The sequence below is a fragment of the Electrophorus electricus genome, chromosome 1 (genome assembly GCF_013358815.1).
Source record: "Electrophorus electricus isolate fEleEle1 chromosome 1, fEleEle1.pri, whole genome shotgun sequence".
Taxonomy (NCBI): Eukaryota; Metazoa; Chordata; class Actinopteri; order Gymnotiformes; family Gymnotidae; genus Electrophorus; species Electrophorus electricus.
This window is the reverse complement of record NC_049535.1, coordinates 12,758,487-12,779,226: the sequence shown is the minus strand read 5'-3', so window position 1 is coordinate 12,779,226 and position 20,740 is coordinate 12,758,487. Positions and strand designations below refer to the sequence as shown.

At 47.7% G+C, this 20,740-nt stretch overlaps 1 protein-coding gene across 2 annotated transcripts; it reads right to left on the bottom strand.

Moving 5' to 3' along the window:
* Positions 1–1,139: 1,139 nt before the first annotated feature.
* On the bottom strand, positions 1,140–19,228 carry stk11ip (serine/threonine kinase 11 interacting protein). Of its 2 annotated transcripts, XM_035526497.1 has the most exons (26): positions 19,104–19,228; positions 18,507–18,604; positions 18,230–18,432; positions 17,957–18,031; positions 17,663–17,758; positions 17,438–17,545; positions 17,253–17,324; positions 17,030–17,159; positions 16,014–16,117; positions 15,654–15,743; positions 14,463–14,504; positions 14,019–14,180; positions 13,753–13,825; positions 13,223–13,666; positions 12,759–12,952; positions 12,440–12,550; positions 11,823–12,027; positions 10,646–10,815; positions 10,252–10,546; positions 9,505–9,614; positions 8,805–8,902; positions 7,604–7,782; positions 4,507–4,591; positions 3,505–3,590; positions 2,267–2,493; positions 1,140–2,123 (listed from the first exon to the last, which is right to left on the bottom strand). In XM_035526497.1, exons 2-26 carry the CDS (start codon positions 18,601–18,603, stop codon positions 1,995–1,997), a joined length of 3,585 nt encoding a protein of 1,194 aa, XP_035382390.1. In that variant the 5' UTR covers position 18,604; positions 19,104–19,228; the 3' UTR covers positions 1,140–1,994. The 2 variants fall into 2 exon arrangements, with proteins under 2 accessions (XP_035382390.1, XP_035382395.1); XM_035526502.1 differs by lacking the exon at positions 14,463–14,504.
* Positions 19,229–20,740: the final 1,512 nt, after the last annotated feature.

The window sequence follows — 20,740 nt, the reverse complement described above, 5'->3', positions numbered from 1 at the left end:
ATTCTTGCTTAATCAGTGCTTGGTGTTGATCAGTTTCTGTTCTTATTGGTCCACCCTCTTTTTGAGGATTGACCACAGGTTCTCATTTGGATTGAGATCTGGGGAGTTTCCTGACCATGGAACCAAAATTTCAAGGTTTTGTTCACCGAGCCACTGGGTTATCACTTTTGCCTTGTGACATGGTGCGCTGTCATGCTGGAATATGCATTGTTCATCACCAAATTGCATATGCACGCACATTGAGGCAAAAGTAGTTTGGAGGATGGCTTGGTGTCAAGGGCAGCTATAAAGCCACATCTCTCCCAGATGCACATCAAGGACAGACTGGCATTCTGCAGGAAGTGTAGGGATTGGACTGCAGAGGACTGGGGTAAAGTTATTTTATCTAATGAAGCCACTTTCAGACTGTTTTGGACATCTGGAAAAATGATTGTCCAGAAAAGAAAAGATGAGTGCCACCATGAGTCCTGTGTCATGGTAACAGTGAGGCATCCTAAGACCATTCATGTGTGGCGGTGCGTCTCATTTTTTAGCATTCATTTTATAACAAAATTTGAAAAATCTTATTTAATGGTTGTGTGATATTGACTGCTAAATACAGCTTTAATATTTAAAATAAAGTTTAACTCAGGTTTGAATTAGCATTCTGAAAACAGGGTCTTTAATGCAGTATTCTGTTTTAAATGGTAAACATAACTCAGACTGTTTCGAATCTGGAGATGCTTGACAGTACATTTCAAAATTGGGGGGGATTCAGATCATGGATCATGATTGGTTGTCAAAAAGATCATAATATGTTTTTGTTTGGGGAAGATCACCCACTCCTCCCGCAAAGACGATCAGACATATCAGATTTCAGCAACACATTACACATGAACATCTTCAATTTCAAATGCCACTCAAAAGAAACCAGTGTCGTAAAACAAGATAAAACCACAATGTTTCTAAGGCCTAAAGGGAACTGATTTTACGACAGGGAAGCCAGGCTGGATAATGCCCAAGCACCAGGACCGTAAAAATGTGAAGTGAAGAGCAAGGCCTGGCTTGTGACCTCCTTCACTGCCCCACTTGCCTCGCACGGTCATCCGAGCACACACGGCTGAGGCTGCAATATCTGTGCAAAAGAGCTACACACTAGATCCATCAAGATACACAATGTTTATTTCAATAGCAAAAATAAAAACAAATATCTTCGCGATTCCCTTGAAAAAGGCCAGGACAGCGGTTTGTCATAAATAGGCCTACACAAATCAGTTATTTTAACACAATGAAAAAACATTTTTAGGACACATTCTTGCATTCATAAAAACAAAACAAAAATATTTAGACACTTAAGGCTCCATTTTAGATGTGACAGCAGAGCTTTGTGCCAGTGATATATGTGCAATTTCATTTCAACATTTTTAGCAACACATTTGCAAATATTCAGGGGCGTATTTCTCAAACACTGACAAAGGGATGAAGCTCTACTTTCACAGGTCATGAGTGTAGAGTTGCGTGCATCTGTACACATAGGAAATCATAGGAAAAAGTGTGTGTGTTTGTGTGTGTGTGTGTGTGTAGGTAAACAACCAACTAAACAAAAGAGAGGCCAATGAACAACCCACTGAAACTAGTGAGGAATCGTGTCTCTCATTATATTGCAACAATCCCAGATTGTGTTCAGAACAGTGCACACACGACTATGGCTTTCAAATTTTAGCAGATTACAGTGAAATCCTTCAAGAGTGATGAATGCAGAGGATACCCAACCCTGAGAGACCGGAGAAGGCCCCCCGACCCCCTCACGTACAACGCAGCCACTGTGACGTGGACACATTATCACCTGATGCTTACGGTGCCTTGCATTGCAGAGCTGGGGCACCAGCAGGGCTGCTATGCCAATGGCCCCAGCATTACCGGAAAACATGCGGCCGACGTGGACATTTCCAGGAAACTTGTGCGGACAGGGACAAACGAACGAAGAGACGGTCCCTGAGGCGAGTGGAGCGTTGCTACTGGATAGCTGTGAGAAGTTTGACGCCAAACATGGCCTCCCACTGGGTTCGGACCCAGGCCACTAAAGACTCAATCTCCTGACTAGCCTCAGTCCTTAAAGGCCATGTCCTCTCCTCCTTAGCCATCTGTCTCACACACACACACACACACACACACACGACAATCTGACATTAGCATTCTTCGAGTTTTCCATTATCTGCCCTAACCCGAGTTATAGTCTGAGCCAAGTCAGGGACATTTTGTCTTTGAGATACATGCGCACACACACCTCATCATAGAGTTTAATGTCCACCTGGCATGGATCAGACGAGGACAGGTGGATGGAGCTGACGCAGCTGATTGGCTGGACTTCACGAACCGTGACCCGTGTGCTGTTGGTCTGGCCCTCCTCATTGGCCGGAAGCTCAGACTGCCTCTTGCTCCATTGGTGGTCTTCATCGAGGAGGCACAGCATCTCGCGAGTGGCCAGCACAGTCACAGAGGTCAAAGAGTCATCTGGGACCAACAAGTGCAAACAAAGACCTTATCTGTACGTGACTGCATACATTATGCACTGTGTGTACAGGCTAATGCATGTGTGTTGTGTACTGTGTGTATATGCTAACAAATATGTGTTATGCACGATATGTACAGTTAATGTATGCGTGTTGTGAGTACAAGGGATCAAATATGAATGTGTGTATGTTAACACAGGCTAAAGTATGTGTGTAGGTAGTGCGGGTGGATCCTGTGCCTTACGTCGGTTGTAAACGTACTTTACGTTTAGTTGTTTAAAAAAAATTGCAAATCAGTTCTTTAATCAGCTCAACCTTTATGCTGTGAAATAATAGGTCTTTCTAAAAAAAATTATCCTGAAACAGACAAGAAATGTTAAACATTTTGTGTTAAAAGTCCCCCCCCATTACAGGTCCTGGCGCAACGGGGGGGGGGGGGGGGGGGGGATGGAGAGAAAAAGAGAGAGAGAGAGCACCTCCTTAATGCACCTGCGGCCTGCCCCGGTCTCCCCCAATGGGCGGGGGGTGTCAGCAGGGTATTGGGGCACTTGAAAGCCGAGCAGGCCGCTCACACTGAGCATGCCCTGGGAGGACGGTGCAGACAGAGCTCTGTGTTTACCGCGACCCTCTCTCTCCGTCCGGGCTGCGAGTCTCCTTCCAAAGAAATCACACCAGCATGTCACGCGACACCGCCGCCGAGCAGGCCGGCGGTGCTCTGCTCCAGCGGGCCGTTCCCACGGCCATGGAGGGGGGTGTAAGGCCAGGTCAGGAATCACTGCACCGCTGCAACCGGAGCCGCAGCCGAGGTGGCGGGGAACTGGTTAAATCGGCTGTTCAGCCTTCAAGACTACGGGAAAGGAGATTCTACGGGCCGTCCCTGGGCTGAGGTGCCCTGCGTGTTCCGGGCGAGTGACTGCATGCTGCAGCAGCTCCGCCCACATTCTTTGCTGTCGTGTCTCCAGCTCAGATGCTGCCGGAGGCGTGCCAACTCCTCAGTGGAGTAAACACTCACCTCGCTGGAGGAAGGCCAGCAGATAGAGAAATGGGGGATGAGTGACTTCCTCAGCTGCCATTTCACTGCCGTCACACACCAGTGGCCTGTCACACACACACACACACACACACACACACACACACACACAGAGAGAAAGAGAGAGAGGCATGATGGCTGGATTTACCAGAAAATAATGAAATGCCTGAATGCCTGAAATAATGTGCCAAAACCAACAGAGAAAACCCCCACATAGCTGCAGTTAAAGGTATGAACAAGTCTCCAAGAATGGAGACTGGCGTCTTAACAGAACCGAAAGACTGAATGAGCAGGAGACACGTAGATCTGCAGCAGAAGAGAGCAGGGCTGGGGCCAGTTTAGAAGAACAGAGTTGTCACACAGAGCTGGACGATCTTCATCTGTGTGGCTCCACCAAGCCATATAGCAAATGACAGAGATGCGTTTTTAATCAACTCATTCTCTTTCACACTCACAGACAGACAGACAGACAGACAGACACAGACAGAGAGAGAGAGAGAGAGAGAGAGAGAGAGAGAGAGAGAGAGAGAGAGAGAGAGAGAGAGAGAGAGAGAGAGAGAGAGAGAGAGAGAGAGAGAGGCATGATGGCTGGATTTACCAGAAAATAATGAAATGCCTGAAATAATGTGCCAAAACCAACAGAGAAAACCCCCACATAGCTGCAGTTAAAGGTATGAACAAGTCTCCAAGAATGGAGACTGGCGTCTTAACAGAACCGAAAGACTGAATGAGCAGGAGACACGTAGATCTGCAGCAGAAGAGAGCAGGGCTGGGGCCAGTTTAGAAGAACAGAGTTGTCCCACAGAGCTGGACGATCTTCATCTGTGTGGCTCCACCAAGCCATATAGCAAATGACAGAGATGCGTTTTTAATCAACTCATTCTCTTTCACACTCACAGACAGACAGACAGACAGAGAGAGAGAGACAGAGAGAGAGACAGAGAGAGAGAGAGAGAGAGAGCAATAGGAATGTGTTCTACATACCAGAGATGATGTTTGGGGTTCAGTCGTGTGGTTGAGATGCCCCTCAGCTTGCTGTCAGACTTTGGGGCCAATTCCCTGGTTATTCCTTTACAAGAATAAAGCGTATTATTGATGAAGGCAAATTCCAGACCCCCTCAACGAATTCCCTACTGCCCACTGCCCCATTACATCTCACTTTAGCTCTGTGAGCCAAACTGCTGATGTAGGTTACATTGTTTGAAGTTCATAAAAGGTAAGAGTTATTTGGATATCCAGGAGGGCTTACATGTAAGCTATCATTTCTTATCTGCTGAATTTAGGATCAAATTGTCTTTATTTATTTAGTAAAATATTATTTCTTCTAGGGCTTATATATCCTTAGAGGAAAAGCTTACAACTGGTACACAGTATGTTCAGATTTATTCCTTCATTAAGACTTTGAGAGATTAGTCAAATAGTCCCCACCATTAGTCTCCACCATATTGTCTGCAATCAAAGTACTTTTGTACAGAGTGGTCCACAACATAGTCATCCCCAAACAAACCATACTGGGGGGGGGGGGGGGGTAGGACGATGTGGCAAAATCTGCAATAACATCACGGTTTTGTCAAAAACACAAAAAAGCTAACGGATCTCTCGTTGTACTGGTTTTCGGAGCACGCAGGTCCCTGACAATAGAGGTGACAAGAAGGGGTCACACTCTCCTGCACATGAGTCTACCTGCTGGTAGGTGGTGGAAAATGGCCACATTGTAGACTGAAGAATCTGATATTCCCGAATACAGTTTCAGGAAATGGGCCGTGACCACTTCGGGTAGGCTCTGTCTCCCTGCGGTTAAACAGACCTGGAGCACGAAAGAATCTTTTGTGCTGGCTTCTGGTTTGTGCAACATCAAACCTGTAAGCGTCTCACTTTCACACTCCTGAAACAATCCCCATGCAAAACGCAGTCTGACCACCGATGCAGAGCAGCAAGTCTGCACAGGTGAGGGGGGGTGGGGGGAAGGCTGGAATGAGGCTTCTGGCATTCCTGGTGCCACCCGTGTGAGGCAGGCCTGAGACAGAGGCCTGGCAGCCCTGCTCAAAGCACAGAGGTTCTGCAAGGAACACTCTGGACTTGCTTATTTTTTTGGAGGCACACTTTGATCTCAGGTAATGTGGCTGTTGCAGGGAGTTGCTGGTGCCAAGCAAAATGAGATTTGCAGTCGTTAAAATGTCTTCCATGGTCAGGTCAGGTTTTAAAGGACCAGAAAGGTTCTGCCTGATGGATGGTAGGAGTGTCGAGAACGTCAGGGGTGCAACACCCTCTACTGAAACTTCACACCTGCCCAAAAGCCTCGCAGCTAATTGGCCAGCACGCCAAGCCCACATCAAACCGCACCGTCTGCGGGTCCTTCCAGACATGGCGACAGAGAAACATTTGCGGGTCCCTTTCCTCTTCGGAAACGGGCACCAGACGTGCCTTTGACGGCAACGAACAATACCACTCTGCATTCTGCGCAGAAAGATACAGTTAGATTAGATTTGCTTTCATTTCAATGTAGTTTAAAGGAATTCAGTCGCACGTGGTGGTGGGGCAGAAAACTGCCGAGTCACTGTCGGTCTGGTACAAAGAGGGAACAGCTTTACGGTGCGGCGGAACCCTAGCTGAGCCAGCCAAGGCCAGCGCTGTTCCCATGCGGGCCTGTGGCGGCGGCTGGCGCTCCAGATGGGCCAAGGGTGCTCCGGCACACTCGGCTGCGGCCGCAGCCTGAGAAACGGGCTTTGTTATGGTAAACGGATCCTTCAGTTCTCCCCTCGGACAAATATTTTCACAGCTGTCCGGCAGAACTAAACAAACACGGTTTCTCCCCTGCGTTCACTCACACACGATAAACTTTAGCTTGTGAGGGAGGCCGTATCCCTACACACCAATAAGAGAACACCACTGTTTGTTAGGCCAATCACAATGCCAGCTGAACCCGACAAACTGTGCCTTGTCTATAACACTCAGCTTCATGTAATCCTGTAATTTCATACCACTCCTTCTCATGAAAGCATTAATAAGGATAAATTTACACACTCAGTTGTTCCAGGTGAACACAGTGAATCGGAAGATACGTAGCGCAGTACTGGAGGTGGTTCCGTTCTGTTGTGAGGTATGAACCAGTACTCGCTGGGATTAAAACAGTAACGTTGACATGGTATATCTAGATACAAAGAACCTTTTACAGGGCTAGTACATTTAAAGACCACCTTTAAATAAACCCTCAACATAAATCTCATAATGCAGTCAAGCATGTACTGCCCACTATGTAAATAAAATTCTTTATTTCAAAATTAAACAGTCAGTTTTATTTTACGCAAGTGTAAAAAGTAAATGAATCCTGGCTGTGCATCACGGTAGTTACACTCAGTTGTGATGTGTTTAACAGGTGTAGAAGTAGCAGATGCAGGACAGTTGGAAACTGAGATGGGAAGTCAGGAAGTCTCAGGGACACTCCTGGACCTTGGTGACTATGCTCAGCACAGACATGCTGAGTACTGCAGATCTCCACGCTCAGCACCAACATGCCGAGTACTGCAGGTCTCCACGTTCACCACCGACATGCTGTGTAGTACAGAGTACTACTGTACAGCATTTGAGCTGGTAGCTACAGTTCACAACATCAGCAAAGACATCATATCAGGGGTGTCCCCCATGCTGTAAAGTACACTCCTATGAATGGACCTGAAGGTTCAGATAACGCAGGGCAGCAACTTCAACGCTGACAGCATAGACTAGCTAACCTTTCTGTGTTTGACATTTACTGGTCACTTATCACACTGTGACAGTTAAAGTAATACGACAGACACAGACTCAACCTTGGAGATGCAGAAACACGTGCGGCCATGATGAGATGTCATGGCAATCTGAAGATTCGTGCAGCACAAAAACACAGTGCACCTCCCAGAGCTTAAAACATTAAACCACCTCATTGATAATTAAGCTTCATTCTTTAACTTTTAAACGTTTTACAGGCAGTGACATGATAATGAATAAAGCGTGAGGAAGGGACATCACTTGTACACATGCCAGGCCCGTGGCGTTCGTGTGGACCGTGCGGTTGTTGTGTGTGCGCGTGCGAGCTGGTGCTTGCCTGTCAGGCGACCGTAGAAGCGTCTGCAACGCACGCTGTCACGAACCAGCAGCGTGTAGGCGGCTCCGCCCTCATCGAACTCCATGTGGATGGTCTGGGATCCGAGGCCCACCTCCAGATAGGTCAGCTCACGCAGACGGTGGTGGGCCCTCTTTCGGAGCCAGTCTGAGGGCTGGCCTCTTTGGACACACAGGGCAAGAGAGCGAAGGTTCAGACACCTGAGACAATCTGTAACAACGCAACGTACAAACGCAGGAGACTGTACGTGAAATGACTAGAGATATATTTACTGGTACTAAAAGTAGTTTTGAAGCACGGCAGTATTTCTAGAACTGCAGCAAGAAGAAAGCTGGTTACGTAACACCACACAGGTGGGGATTAACGCCTTCTGTTGTCTGTATTCCATGATCCTACGAGACGTAGGTGTCGAGGAACACATGACGATGCATTAGCGATGGCTTAGCAGCTTCAAAGGGCTTTAAACAATAGTTTTCAAACACTTATGAACCAGAACATTTAGTCTGTGATTACTGGAAACTAGAACTCTCTGGGACACCCCTAACAACACAATGTGTTTCTCACTTCATTAAAAAGTGAGACAGAGCATGTTTTTGTACAAACTCAAAGTCTACGCTCACTTGACACCTGAAGCACAGACATGCTTAGTTATTGATGAATTTCTTTGGAATACTTTTGTATTTCTCATTTGTGCAATGGAGGGCAGGTACACATTTGATGCCATGATTCAGACAGCATCACAAAACCACGACGTAAGAGTGAGCACAGGAAAGTGGAAAACAGAAAAATACTCACGACAGACAAACATGTCATCCGAACCTGTTACTGAACCATGAGGCCAACACTGTCTATGAACAAATCTGAGACGCAGACCGACAGCACCCGAAAACGGCGAGGTGGAAGCAGCCGGACTGGGGGAAATCGCACCCTTTGACCCGCTGACCAAGCAAAAAATCTGCTTTGGTGAATTACATGGCCCGACATTTCAGATGTCTGGCCTTCATCTGCAGGCCCTGTAAACCCATTTTGCTGTCTGTAACGGGTTCAGAGGACGACGTGTCCACTGTCCCGTTTGGTCTAATGTTCGTTGGCCAAACATACTTGCCATACACTTCACTTGGTCATACTCTCTGTTCACACATCCGACACATTCTGGTCGCCCGGCAGAGGGTCCGAGGCTTACTCTGACTGTGAAGTCATTTCCAGGATGTAGATGTGCTGGTCAGACACCACCATGAGAGCCGGGAACTCCACAGGGTCTCCGAACTTCACGATGGACATCTGGAAACAAGAGAAGCTGGATGAAGAACCTGCCGGTTCCTAGTACCACACACAGATGGACTGACCTGTTCACTTACAATGCGCCCTGGGAACACTGCATGCGTTCAGTTTTTAAGCATCTGAGGGATGAACTAGAACACTTTTCCACATTAAAGTGCATTTCTGTTGACAGTGCATGGATGGAAAAATAGTGAGGCTCCGTGACCCTTTAAAAGACATTTAGGATAAAGTGGTGTATTTGAATAGCTTTAAAAAACACCCAGGGTGCCAGGGAGAGCCATCTGAGGGAGGAGTGGAGCAGCTGGAGGAAAACTCGCCCTCCTGCCGTGGAGGTCATGTGCCACGTCCTCTGGATAACTGGCTTGGGGGGTGGGGGTGGTGTAGATAGCCCTGTCCCAGCAGCGAGTGCTCAGGAGAGGGCTGAGGAGCACGAAGGTAGTGACCGGGGGGGGGGAAACCCATACTGGACCACAGAGGGGTTCACACGCTCTTCCTTACAGTGCATGAGGTCACGGTAGAGCAAATACGGCCATGTAAACAGAGAACCAGCAGCGTACCACAATACGCTGATGTTGAGAAGAACTCATGGCTCGTCTCCTCACCTTCAGGAAACAGTGAATCTCTTCCTCTCCCTCGAACACTTCCACATCCAGGAAGAGTTTCAACCGGTGGTCCACAGCCTCAAAATCTTCGGACATCAGGTCAAAGGGTGCTGAAACGCAAGATTAGTGAAAGTAACTGAACGAGCGAGCAAGAGATGAAAAACCACGCAAAACCAAATGAGGCATTTTTGTCATGGTATCTGTGTAACACTGGCCGTGTATACAGATGCACAGGCCCATTACACTAAAATCTTCATGATCATTTTACTTGCAGTGTGCTGTGATGACTGAAATAAAGGATGATAACACAATGACAACACAACCCTCTTCTCATAATTGTGGCTAATCGCTCACATAATCGCTCACAGTGAGGACTGAGCTCAAATGACTGTGTGCTCCGTCCTCCCTAAACCAGAGCAGCGTGCTGTCGGCCTGCAAAGGTTAAACAAACCCGCCTCCTTGCAGTCCGGCTCAGGGTGGAAATGACAGAGGCTTCACTTTTGTATTTCATTTGGTTTCTTGGTAACGCTAAGAGAGCCTTGAAAAGCTGCCAGGCACTGGGATCTGACCGCACCGAGACATGGCAGGAGATGATAGTGAAGTCGGTGAGTTTCCCAGAGGCTGCGTGTCGGCTGATTGTTCCAGCAGAACTCAGTACTAATCTGGGCTTAGTAACCCTTTAGAGTCAGTAATGCTCAGGCCTGACATTTGCTGATACGCGTGGCTATTACGTTTCGCAGAACCCACCGGGCCCTCGTGCGTGTGGAGCCCAGGGCTTCGGATGCTCCTTGGAGCCAGTGCCACTTCCTTCCAGCTCATCCTCGGTCACTTCTGGGTCCGCCTGCGCTTGGATGTCAGCAGAGTGAAAGCCGATTGGCTGGTCGAACCAGGCCTCGCTGTGATTGGTTGCAAGGTTGGAGAGCGAGCTGTGGGCGGTGAGGAAGGTGTCCGTGACCCCCTCTTGAACTGTGGAGAACTCAGAGTCCTGGGTCACATGCAGGGGACTGCCACTGGCCAGCAGAGATGCATCCAGGCTCTGGCTCTGAGAAGGGAGTATGGTCAAGCAGATTTTAAAACACTTTAAAGAGAACAACATAGCACAAGGAAAGCATAGAAAAAAACCCCCAAACCGTTAGGTTACCTTGAAGGGCAGCTGAAGGCGAACAGATGTGTCGATGTCATCAAAGTTAAAGCACCTGTTGCGGTTCTGGACAGCATCACAGTAGACAGGTGTGCTGGTGGACGGGGCAGCTTGACCCGCCAGCTGGACCACGTGATCACTGTTGCATTCTGGACAGTAAACGATGTCACCTGAGGATGGCACAAAACATGAATGCTCAGCTAACTTGTCTAACTACTGAAGATTTAGTACTGAAGTTCTATCCAAGCCTATGCACTTTGAAAACCCCATATGGTAAGTCAGCCAAATGTGTCAGAAATTAGGTTGAACATTCAGAGATCAAAACAAGATGAAAAGCAGTGATAACAGAGCTGGGGGATTTCGCCGTGCGGCCGGGGATGGGGCTCTCCGCAGGGGGCGGGGCTCTGCCTCCGTTAGGCATGCGTGCCTCCGATGTTCCAATAACAAACAGCCTCACTCAGCCCCGCCCCCATCCAGGAAAAGGTATGCGTTTGGCCAAAACCACCAGCTGGAGACCAAACAAACAGGCATAGCACAGCTGAGTAAATGCCTCAAGAATCCCCCGCATGCGTGTCGAAGCACGTTTACTGGTGAGTGCAGTGAGTGCAGGACATGGACCCACGCTCCACACCTGGGATTATGCACACAAGCACCCACAGAGAAGAGATACCATACACACACTGCTGTGAAAAAGCACTCAAAGTGGATGGTTACAGTAGCGTTGGTAAGGCACTGGTCTGTGTGTAGCACTACCTGACCCTGCACCACAAACCCTCCCCTCAATGTTGCACTCGGAACGTTCCCTAACAGCAGTCAGCATGTTCCAACAAGACACTCGCCGGCTCATCTGCAGGAAACCTGGGGTTTGTATCTTTCATGTGCCTGGCTGTGTTGTAGCTACATGCAACAGAAAGAAGATACAACCTCTTACAAACGTGCCTCTCACTGTTTCTGGGTGTTAACAAAAGCAGGGGGGGGGGGGATTTTGCACTTCAAGACCAAAAAACAAACAAACAAACAAAACACTGACAGTGGTTGCTCAGACATTGCAGACACTAATTCGTGCTCTGCTGTAACTCTAGAGAGTAAACATGTTTGTATTGGTTCCTGGAATGCTTAAGGAGGACAGTCCGTGCCTGCAGGGTTGTGCGGGGGTAGACTGAACCGTGCGTCTTACCTGGAGTGTGTCCTTCCCCTCCGGTCTCTCCCGGACGCGCCTGGTAGGCAGGCGGGTCACGCAGTGCTTCTGCCAGGCGCCCGGCTTCCAGCTGGGGGACCTCAGCGCGGCACCTCAGGCACTGCAGACGCACGCCACGGTTCCTCCCCTCCATCGCCTGCTGCATGTTCTCCGCTACCACACTGGATAGGACCTCGGCCAGAGCCTGAGGGGAGGTACGCATCAGCCGTCCTTAGCGAAGAGGCTAAAGAGTCCATCGCCTTCTCGTTGCTCACACTGGGACTAGAAATAAATGCACTGTCTGCCTATACAGAGTACCGTTGTGCTTTTTAACATGCTCCAACCATCCTCAGACAAAGGAAAGCTTAATGTTACGCTCATGATTGTCATTATTACACGTTTTTAAAAAAATTATTTTCATCATTATTTATACTCATGCTGAAGTGATAACGTCCATGTGCACCAAGGCTCTCGAGCTTTCTCTCATGGAGAAATTCCAGACCATTTTCTAATTTTTTACTTTTCATGACTATGAATTTTGGGATATTTTATCTATATTACAACAGAAGACCCAGAACAGAACCCTTTTCCATGTTGTGGAAGAAGTAGTTCAGAACCTGCACGGCGCACTGAGGGTCATCGTCCAGCACGATGTAGCGCCTCTTCTTCCGCGAGCGGTTTATGTAGTTAAAGTGCAACTCGAGAGCTGGGTGAGATCTCTCCTTCTCCTGAAGGGGGGGGTGTGAGAGAGAGAGAGAGAACACATTAACACACTACATCAGCATTTCCTGATGCACTTCCTGCTTTGAAATGAACTGAGGAAGTCGAAAAAAAGAAAGTGAGGTTTTAAAGGATGAAGCGTTGACACGCGGCGTAAATGGCGAGGCAGCCTATTGGACAGACCCCGGCCCGTGGACGAGGCCTCTGGGCTCTGACCTTCTCTATCCAGGTGGCCTGGGAGACGGCGACGTTCCGCAGGCAGGCCAGCTCCAACTGGGTCCGTACACGTCCCTGTTGCACATCTACCTCCTGCACGTGACCCTGGCGGACGCGCAGGAAAAGCGGTGTGACCCCGTCTGTCTCCTCGGCCTCGGAGAGCACCTGGACCAGCATGGGCCTGCACAGGTCCACTGGGGGAGCAGACACAGGATGCACATGCCTGTCACAAACTCACTGGTGCAGAACTACAGCAATTGTGTACACAAGATATCTTTGTAGAATTACAGATTTTTTGGTGTCCAGTAACAAACAATAAGGATGATTAACATGAACATTTCACCATGACTTCTTTAAATTAAACTTATTGGCTTAAGAGTATGGAAAGAAACATGTTCAACTAATTCTTTGACACACCCAAAATGGAACCAAAAAAAATGATTACAATGAGGAGTCAGACACACCTCCGAGGTCCTCCTCCTCATCTGGAGGAGCTGAGAGAGCGCAGGCCTTCCCCGAAGCCTGGGGCTCGCCTGTGCTCATCTCCAGGGTAGACTCAGTGCTCAGGGGACTGTGGCCCGACCACTGCAGGGTAGACTCAGTGTCCAGCTGGTCTGAGCTCTGCAGTTCCTCTCCTCCCTTGGGCTCGGAAGAGAGCAGCGGAGCAGGGAGGGCTTGAGGCCGCGGTGGCTGGGGGGCACTCGTGGGCTCGGGCGCGAAGGGGGCGTGGCAGCCGTGGGCAGTCACCTGTGCCGCGGCCCCCTCGGTCCTGGGTGTGGACGCGGGGGTGGGGTCCTGCGTGCCGTCCAGATGGTGCTGAAATCTCAGCCAGTCTTCACCCATCTGCTCACGGAAGCTGTCCATCCTCTCAATGTCCTTCTGGTGGTGCAGGACGATGTCTAGGATGTCTTTGACAGAGTGCAAAAGGACATTTCCAGGAAGCACAAGCATCCAATCACAATAGAGGAACAGTGGTCACACCTTCCACACCCACCCTGCAAAGCTGTCTGTCGGGGTTCGTGGTCTGTGTCACTGGGCTCGGAAATGCTAGCTGTCCTCACCTTTACCTGTCCACAAACAGACAAGACAGTGTGGTTGAACTCTCAATCTCAGATCTTACATCTCTGGAACATACTGTATCAATTTAAAGATCCGGAACACAGTGGATCAGTGAGACGCAGAAGCCGGTCAGGTTCTGGATCGGTGAGATGCAGAAGATAGACAGGAGCCATGCACTGTGTTTCCACCATGCTGCCTCACCTTGGACTTCCTCCTGTGGATCCGGCCCGCTCCGGATTCACTGACGGACAGACTGTCGCTCATGTCCCCGCCTCCACTCGATGCGTCCTGCACCATCTGCTCAGGTGCCATAGCAACTTGGCGTGTCTGGCATGTCTGACCCATCTTCTGCTTTGGCACAGCCTTCAGAATCACATACAAAATAGGCTCCTTAGTCCTAATCTCAACCCACCTCACGCTCACTTCTAAGCAAAACTACAGCCATGCAGACCGGCTGTTCCCAGGTCAGAGTTGCTGTATTTAAACCACCACGTGCGTTTTCTAAGGCCATTTAGGGTTCGTTTTCCTCAACTGGATCGTATTAGGTCTGTGTTGATGCCTACAGCCATGCGGGCTGATTCTCGGCCATGCATAAGAAAACAAACCTCAAACTTTCAATAAGGACAACAAAAGCACAGTGCTCACCGCGAGCTCGGTGGGCGACAGCGACGAACCGTCCAGCTGAAGCTGCAGGACGTGAAGAAACAGGACTGGTTTAGTACACATCGACTCCTATGTTACCAGCAATCCCACTGGTAGTGTCATCAGCAGTACGAGCGAGACTGCGGTGCCTTGTAGCACACGAGCATTGCTATTCGCCACACCATGAAGCAGTGAGTGTGTGTAAAGAAACGAGTGGCAATTAACGCATAGTGGATTCAGAGGGCATTCAGACTCCTTTGCTTACACACTTTCTTTGTGGACTTGATTCTGAGTGGATACAATTGGCATTTTTTTCCATTAATAACCCATAACAGAATATCTTAGGGAGTTTTGAAAATGTATTTAAAAATCAAAAACTGAGATCTCTTCTTCACAAAGCATTCAGACCCTCTGCAGGGACACTCGGGATTGTGGTCAGGTCCAACCCGTTTGCTTTTGTTAACAATAAAGTTGTTTCTAGAACATGGTGGGGTCCACCTTTAACACTGAATCGATTGGACAATTGGTGTGTACAAGCTCGGAATTTACACTGCATTTTCGAGGCAAAAACCAAGCGGTGAGGTCCAGGGAACTGTCTGTGAATCTCAGTCAGTGGCGAGGGGAAGGGTAGAGAATGATACTACAGGCTCAGAGTGTCCCCAGACACTAGAAATAGCCCTGAACAACCATGAACCTTTCTAGAGGAGGCTGACTTGAGAACCAGGACAAAAAGTTAAGAAAGAAGCCCACAGTTATTCTAGAAGAACTCAGAGAGTCCTGGGCAGAGACGGGAGAACCCTGGACTTTGGTCACGTGAAAAAAAGAATGGGATAACCTGCCCAAATCAGGTACACTGCTTGTTGAGACGTATCCAGGAAGACCTGCAGCTGTGATCCCTGCCAATAGTGCTTCTACAGAGTACCGAAGAAAGGGTCAGAATACTTCTGGGAATAAGAGATTTCAGGTTTTGATTTTTCATAAACTCTCATTATGTGTAATTAAATGTAGTTTGACGGGTAAAAAGAAATTACATCCATTATAAGTCAAATCAAATCCATAACAGTACTATTGTAAAAAAATATAAAGTGGGTTGAACACTTTCTGAATCCACTGTGGATATATTCAATATTAAAACAACACACATGCATGCACGCACACACCCAGGCACGCGCACACACACGCAGAGTAACTCACTCCTTGGGCAGCAGCTCGTGGTGAAAGGTGGCAGACAGTTGAGGTTCGATGTGTTTTTTGGAAGTACAAAGGATTTCCTTCTAAAATTAACTACAAAAGACAAAAAACAAACATGTTAAAATACTAGGGTGAACCTTTAAAAACTAGACAAACTATATAAACTAGACTGAAGCTGTAAAAACTAGTCTGCAATCTGCATGACAGACTCTTCACTGAAAGGCAGCTGACACAGCAGGGCAGGGTGTTAAGCACGTAGGCCGTATATAACAGCATATGTGTGAACACGGCGTAAACGACAGAAGCAGTGTGCGTGTGATACAGTTACTGGTCAGAGTGAGGCAGCAGTGAGCTGTGTCGCACCATCTGGAGGTTGTGCAGTCCAGACAGAGGGGTGAGATTAAGGTGTTCCATCAGGAGGTTGTAGGCCAGATCTAGATGCTGGAGAGAAGAAAGCTGCTCCATGCCTACACATACATCAGCAGATGTTAACCAGCAAAATGAGCACGCGCGCACACACACACACACACACACAAGACTGACAGAAGTCCAGTAGTGAGGTCTATTGAGGTTAAAAAGAACTGAACAAAAAGTACAAAACACCTGCGTTTTAAACAGTCATGTTCCCTCATGAAGCAGAGGCTCATGGGAATCTCCGGAAGAGACGTTTACAACTAGACCTGCTGTATTTTTTATGTTTACACCTAAGGCTGGTAAGTCATATTCCCTTGGCCTACATTTTACACACCTGTGCTTATGTATGATGACATTTAAGGCTGAATTGAACACACACACACACACACACACACACACACACACACACACACACACACACACACACACACACACACACAATAATAAACCAGCAACCAAAGTCATTCTAGGGCATAATAAATCCCATCTGCTATAACCCAGTACAGAGCACATGCACACACAAAAGAATGCCTGAAGATATCACTGCTAAAGCCCGGTACAGACCACAGACACAGACACACTCCATTCATCCTCAAAAGCAACAGGGAACCCGCAATGTGGAATTCCATACAACGCGGTGCCAACAGCAACAGATGAGGCCAAATAATGGCTGGACTTTGAGAGACGTAGCCTGCTACAAAAGACCAAAGACCTCGCAGACACCCCACTTACTTCCCCCTTTCAGACTGAAGCCATCCGGCAGTAACAGCAGGCCTGCCTCAAACACAGCGCCTGGCCTGACTTACTAACAACCTCCTGAGTAATGGATGAAAAACACACTCAATAGGATTTTGACGTCTAGCCCAGAGACACTGCTGGTTTTAAACGGCCACGCTCACTGGCGTCGGCAGGCGGACGCTTTGGATCTCACCCGCCACCACTAACAATAGGCAATGCATTCTCACCATTAATGGTTTCCAGTTCGTTGTTCCTCAGTACCAGAGTGATCAGCTTGGCCCTGGAATCCTGGCCCAGCTGTGGCACCCTCTGCAGGTTGTTGTAGGCGAGGTTCAGGTGCTGTAGCTCACTCAGAGGCTACACACCGAGAAGATGTCATCATAAGCGCTACTGTGTTCCATGTCTAAAACAGTGTCCTGGGAGTGGAATTTCAGGTGAAAACTAGCTTACCATCAGGAACTCAGCGCAGTCCCGGATTCTGTTGTGGCTTAAGTCAAGTGACTTCAGAACATTCAACAAACTCTGGAAAAAAAGGATCAATTGCAGAATTAAACAGGGACATTGTAATCGATAGATAAAAGAAACCTGCTTTGTTAATGTAGCTCGCATGCATCAGCGCAGTGTGCACAGCTTACCAGGGACTCGTCGAGAGAAGAAATAGAGTTATAACTGAAGTTGAGGGTATGAAGCTCTAACCAGGGTAAGGCAGAGCTGAGATCTCCACCACAGTGTGACAGCAGCTCCTGTTACACAGCACACACAGACACACACACACACACACACACACACACAGACCATACAGATCATTTGCACATCTGCACAAAACTGTTCATCTCTGTGTTATTTTCAGAATGTGATACCTTTAGAGTGGTGAGGCTCTTGGAGCAGGTGAAGACCTCCAGCTGAGAGTAGACACCACGCAATCCCTCCAGGCAGCCGGGGGGAATCCGTTTCAGCTAGACTCCCATAGACCGCAGCCAGCCATCAGAGGCACATGGGGAAGACATTTTAGCACAAACAAATGTTAAATATGATCAAATGATGTGAGCATTGAGTGGTTGCAAATGAGAACTTGGCAGGTAGACGATATGGAATTTTTTATTTAAAAAATAATAATCTGTACAATTTAATTGTAAAAGTCGAAGATAGCTTACTTCTAAGTGCTTTAGCGACTTAAAGGGGAAGATTTTCACAACAGACTGCAAGCTTGAACCAGGCGGACTGACAAGCTGTAGACATAAAATCAACACTGACAACAGCGCCATCTGGAGGCCCTCGGAAACAACACCACATCTTAATCAAGGTTTCGCAAGACAGTGCAAAAGCTATAAACATAATGGTACATTTGCTGATTTGAACGAGACTCAAGAGTTTGATTACATTTATAAATAATAACCCACAGGTGTTAACCCAAAGCCTGCCTCTACCTTGAGCGCCAGGGTCTTCTGGAGCATGTCGAAGATGAACTGCACCTGCAGCAGAGAGGCGGTGTCCGCCGGATGGGACGGCAGCGCGAGAAAGCCGTGCTGGTGCGCGCGGCTCAGCAGGTACTGCTCAAAGAGGCGCGTGAGATGTTGGACGCAGCCCGCGTGAAGAGTGAGCACGCTCGAACCATCCAGAACGCTGTCCCCTAAGAGAAGATCGAAATGTGGTGCGAACCAGACACAATGGATGTGGAAATGAAGCGGGAGAACAGAGGTTTACCGTCGTTGCGTAACAGCGTGGCTAGGCTGTGGACAAGAGTGGCTTGACTGCCCCTGGTAGCAGACATCCTGGTAGCAGACATCCTGGTAGCAGACATCCTGGGAGAGTAAAGATACAGAACAGCTGCTGTCACCACTAAGTGTGGAAGCGCTTTCATCCGACAGAACACAGCTGGAGAGTTGACCAAGCCGCTGCACTTCTGCTGCAGTACTGAACGCTTCGTAGTGGCGTGATGACAGGCATCGTACGCCTAGTCAGAGTGCGTGCTCCGTTTAAAACGACCGGAATACGCGTAAACTTCGTTTAAAAAGGCGTGAAACGAGCCATCAGGACGGAACGTAAACCGTCCTCTTCTGGCTTAATCCACATTACAAACCACACACAAGGTTAGGCGAACTGCAGTTAGCAACGAATTCTGTGGGTAATGAGAAAATAAACAAGCGAAGACGATTATAAAGGCATAGGACTAGCCACTAGTTCTTTTCGATACCCGAGTAACTAGCGAGGTGATCTTGAAGATTAGCTAGCTACTTATTTAACAAACAAGTCTTACTTCGCTAATATTATTAATTTCCCCTCAATTACAACATGTATTACCTTATAAGTCAGAGAAAACGCGACATTTGTGCGCTGTGGCTGCTTCAGGACTCATGCTAGCTGCTCGGCCCCTGTAGCCGCTTTCCGCTCACGGTGTTGACATTTTGACGCCTACCATCACGAGACTTGCGCCACAACTGTACGGTGGCCCAGGCAGCTCAAACTAATCCAGACACGGTAGTGGAGGCGCTCTTCAGCGCCCCCTGTGGTCAACTGGCTGGCCCCGCTCTGACACATTCAACCCGTCAGGGAGCCTCGCTCTTTTTCCCAGCGCCAAGACTACTTTTTGATTTTACAGTAATGTAATGTAAGCGATGTCCGTCTGCTTAGTTTGATGTTGCTGTTCTTATCAAAGTAGAGATATGTACAGTTCTGAGAGTGCTGGAAAGGAAAGCAAAACAACTAACAAACCAGCAGACTGACAACACACATTTGATCCGCATTGGTTGTCATAACATCACTGTACCCTGGGGCACATGTAAGCAAGCAGTGGATAATTTTCTAATGAAAGCACACTAGACCGCTGTTTTCCTTCTCTATTAAAAAATGACACGTTCCATAACATTGCTCTGGATGCTCATTGTTTTTTAATTATTTTATTGATCCATGTCAAATCTCTACTATATGGGCCATATTTCCATATGCTATATGACTTTGCAGAGGTTCTGAAAAGGTATACACACACTGTAGATAGGGGCAATGAGGGTAAGACACGTGAGCTCTATGGAGTGACAGGACAGGGACATGAAGACTGTGGTTATGGCAACTCGCTTACCTCCTTAGACCAAGAAGCAGGCAAGCAGGTTACAATGCACGCCAGGCTGGGAGTCAGAGGAATAAACGCATAGGCAATAATGGGAACGGATAACCAGCCAGAATTACCTGAACTGAGTCATGAGTGGAGCAGGACAGAGTAATTAACACTGTGGTCATGGCAACTACCACAGTATCCTGCCACACTGTAGTGTGTGTGTGTGTGTGTGTGTGTGTGTGTGTGTGTGTGTGTGTGTGTGTTAGGGCTATGTGTTTATGTTACACCCAAGTCTGTCTGTGATTAGTTTCAATAACAAGGCCAACTAACGAACCATCCCAAAATTATTTTGCACAATGGCCAACAGGTGGCGCCTGTCTCTCTCAGCAATACCTGTTCATGCTTATGAAATGGACATTTTTGCCTGTTTAAACTACTGACATAAATAATGTGATACAGGTGTGACGTGAATTAAACATGCACGGCTACGTCATTTCACGTTGTCAGGTTGTGTCTTTGTATGTGGCTGCATTATACTGCCTCTGACATTCAGTTACTCATTGTATACAACCTTGAAAAAGACCAAGGAGTTCATTTGCACAAAGAAAGTTAATAAAAATGTTGATAATTCTGCGAGCAAAACCAGAAGAAAAAAACTAGCATTGTAAAAAACAAAAAACAAAAAACTAACAAAATCAGGAAATTTTGAATAAATGAATAATATCTTTCAGGCCAGTCTTGTAGGGGAGAGAGCCCAACGTATAGTTTTACTACAATGGTAGTTTCCAAACATTGTTATAAGTTTAATATTCCAATGAAGATATGAGGAAAACAATATAGCTCGGTAAAATAAATCCTTCTTAAACATTAACATATATTTTCCAAA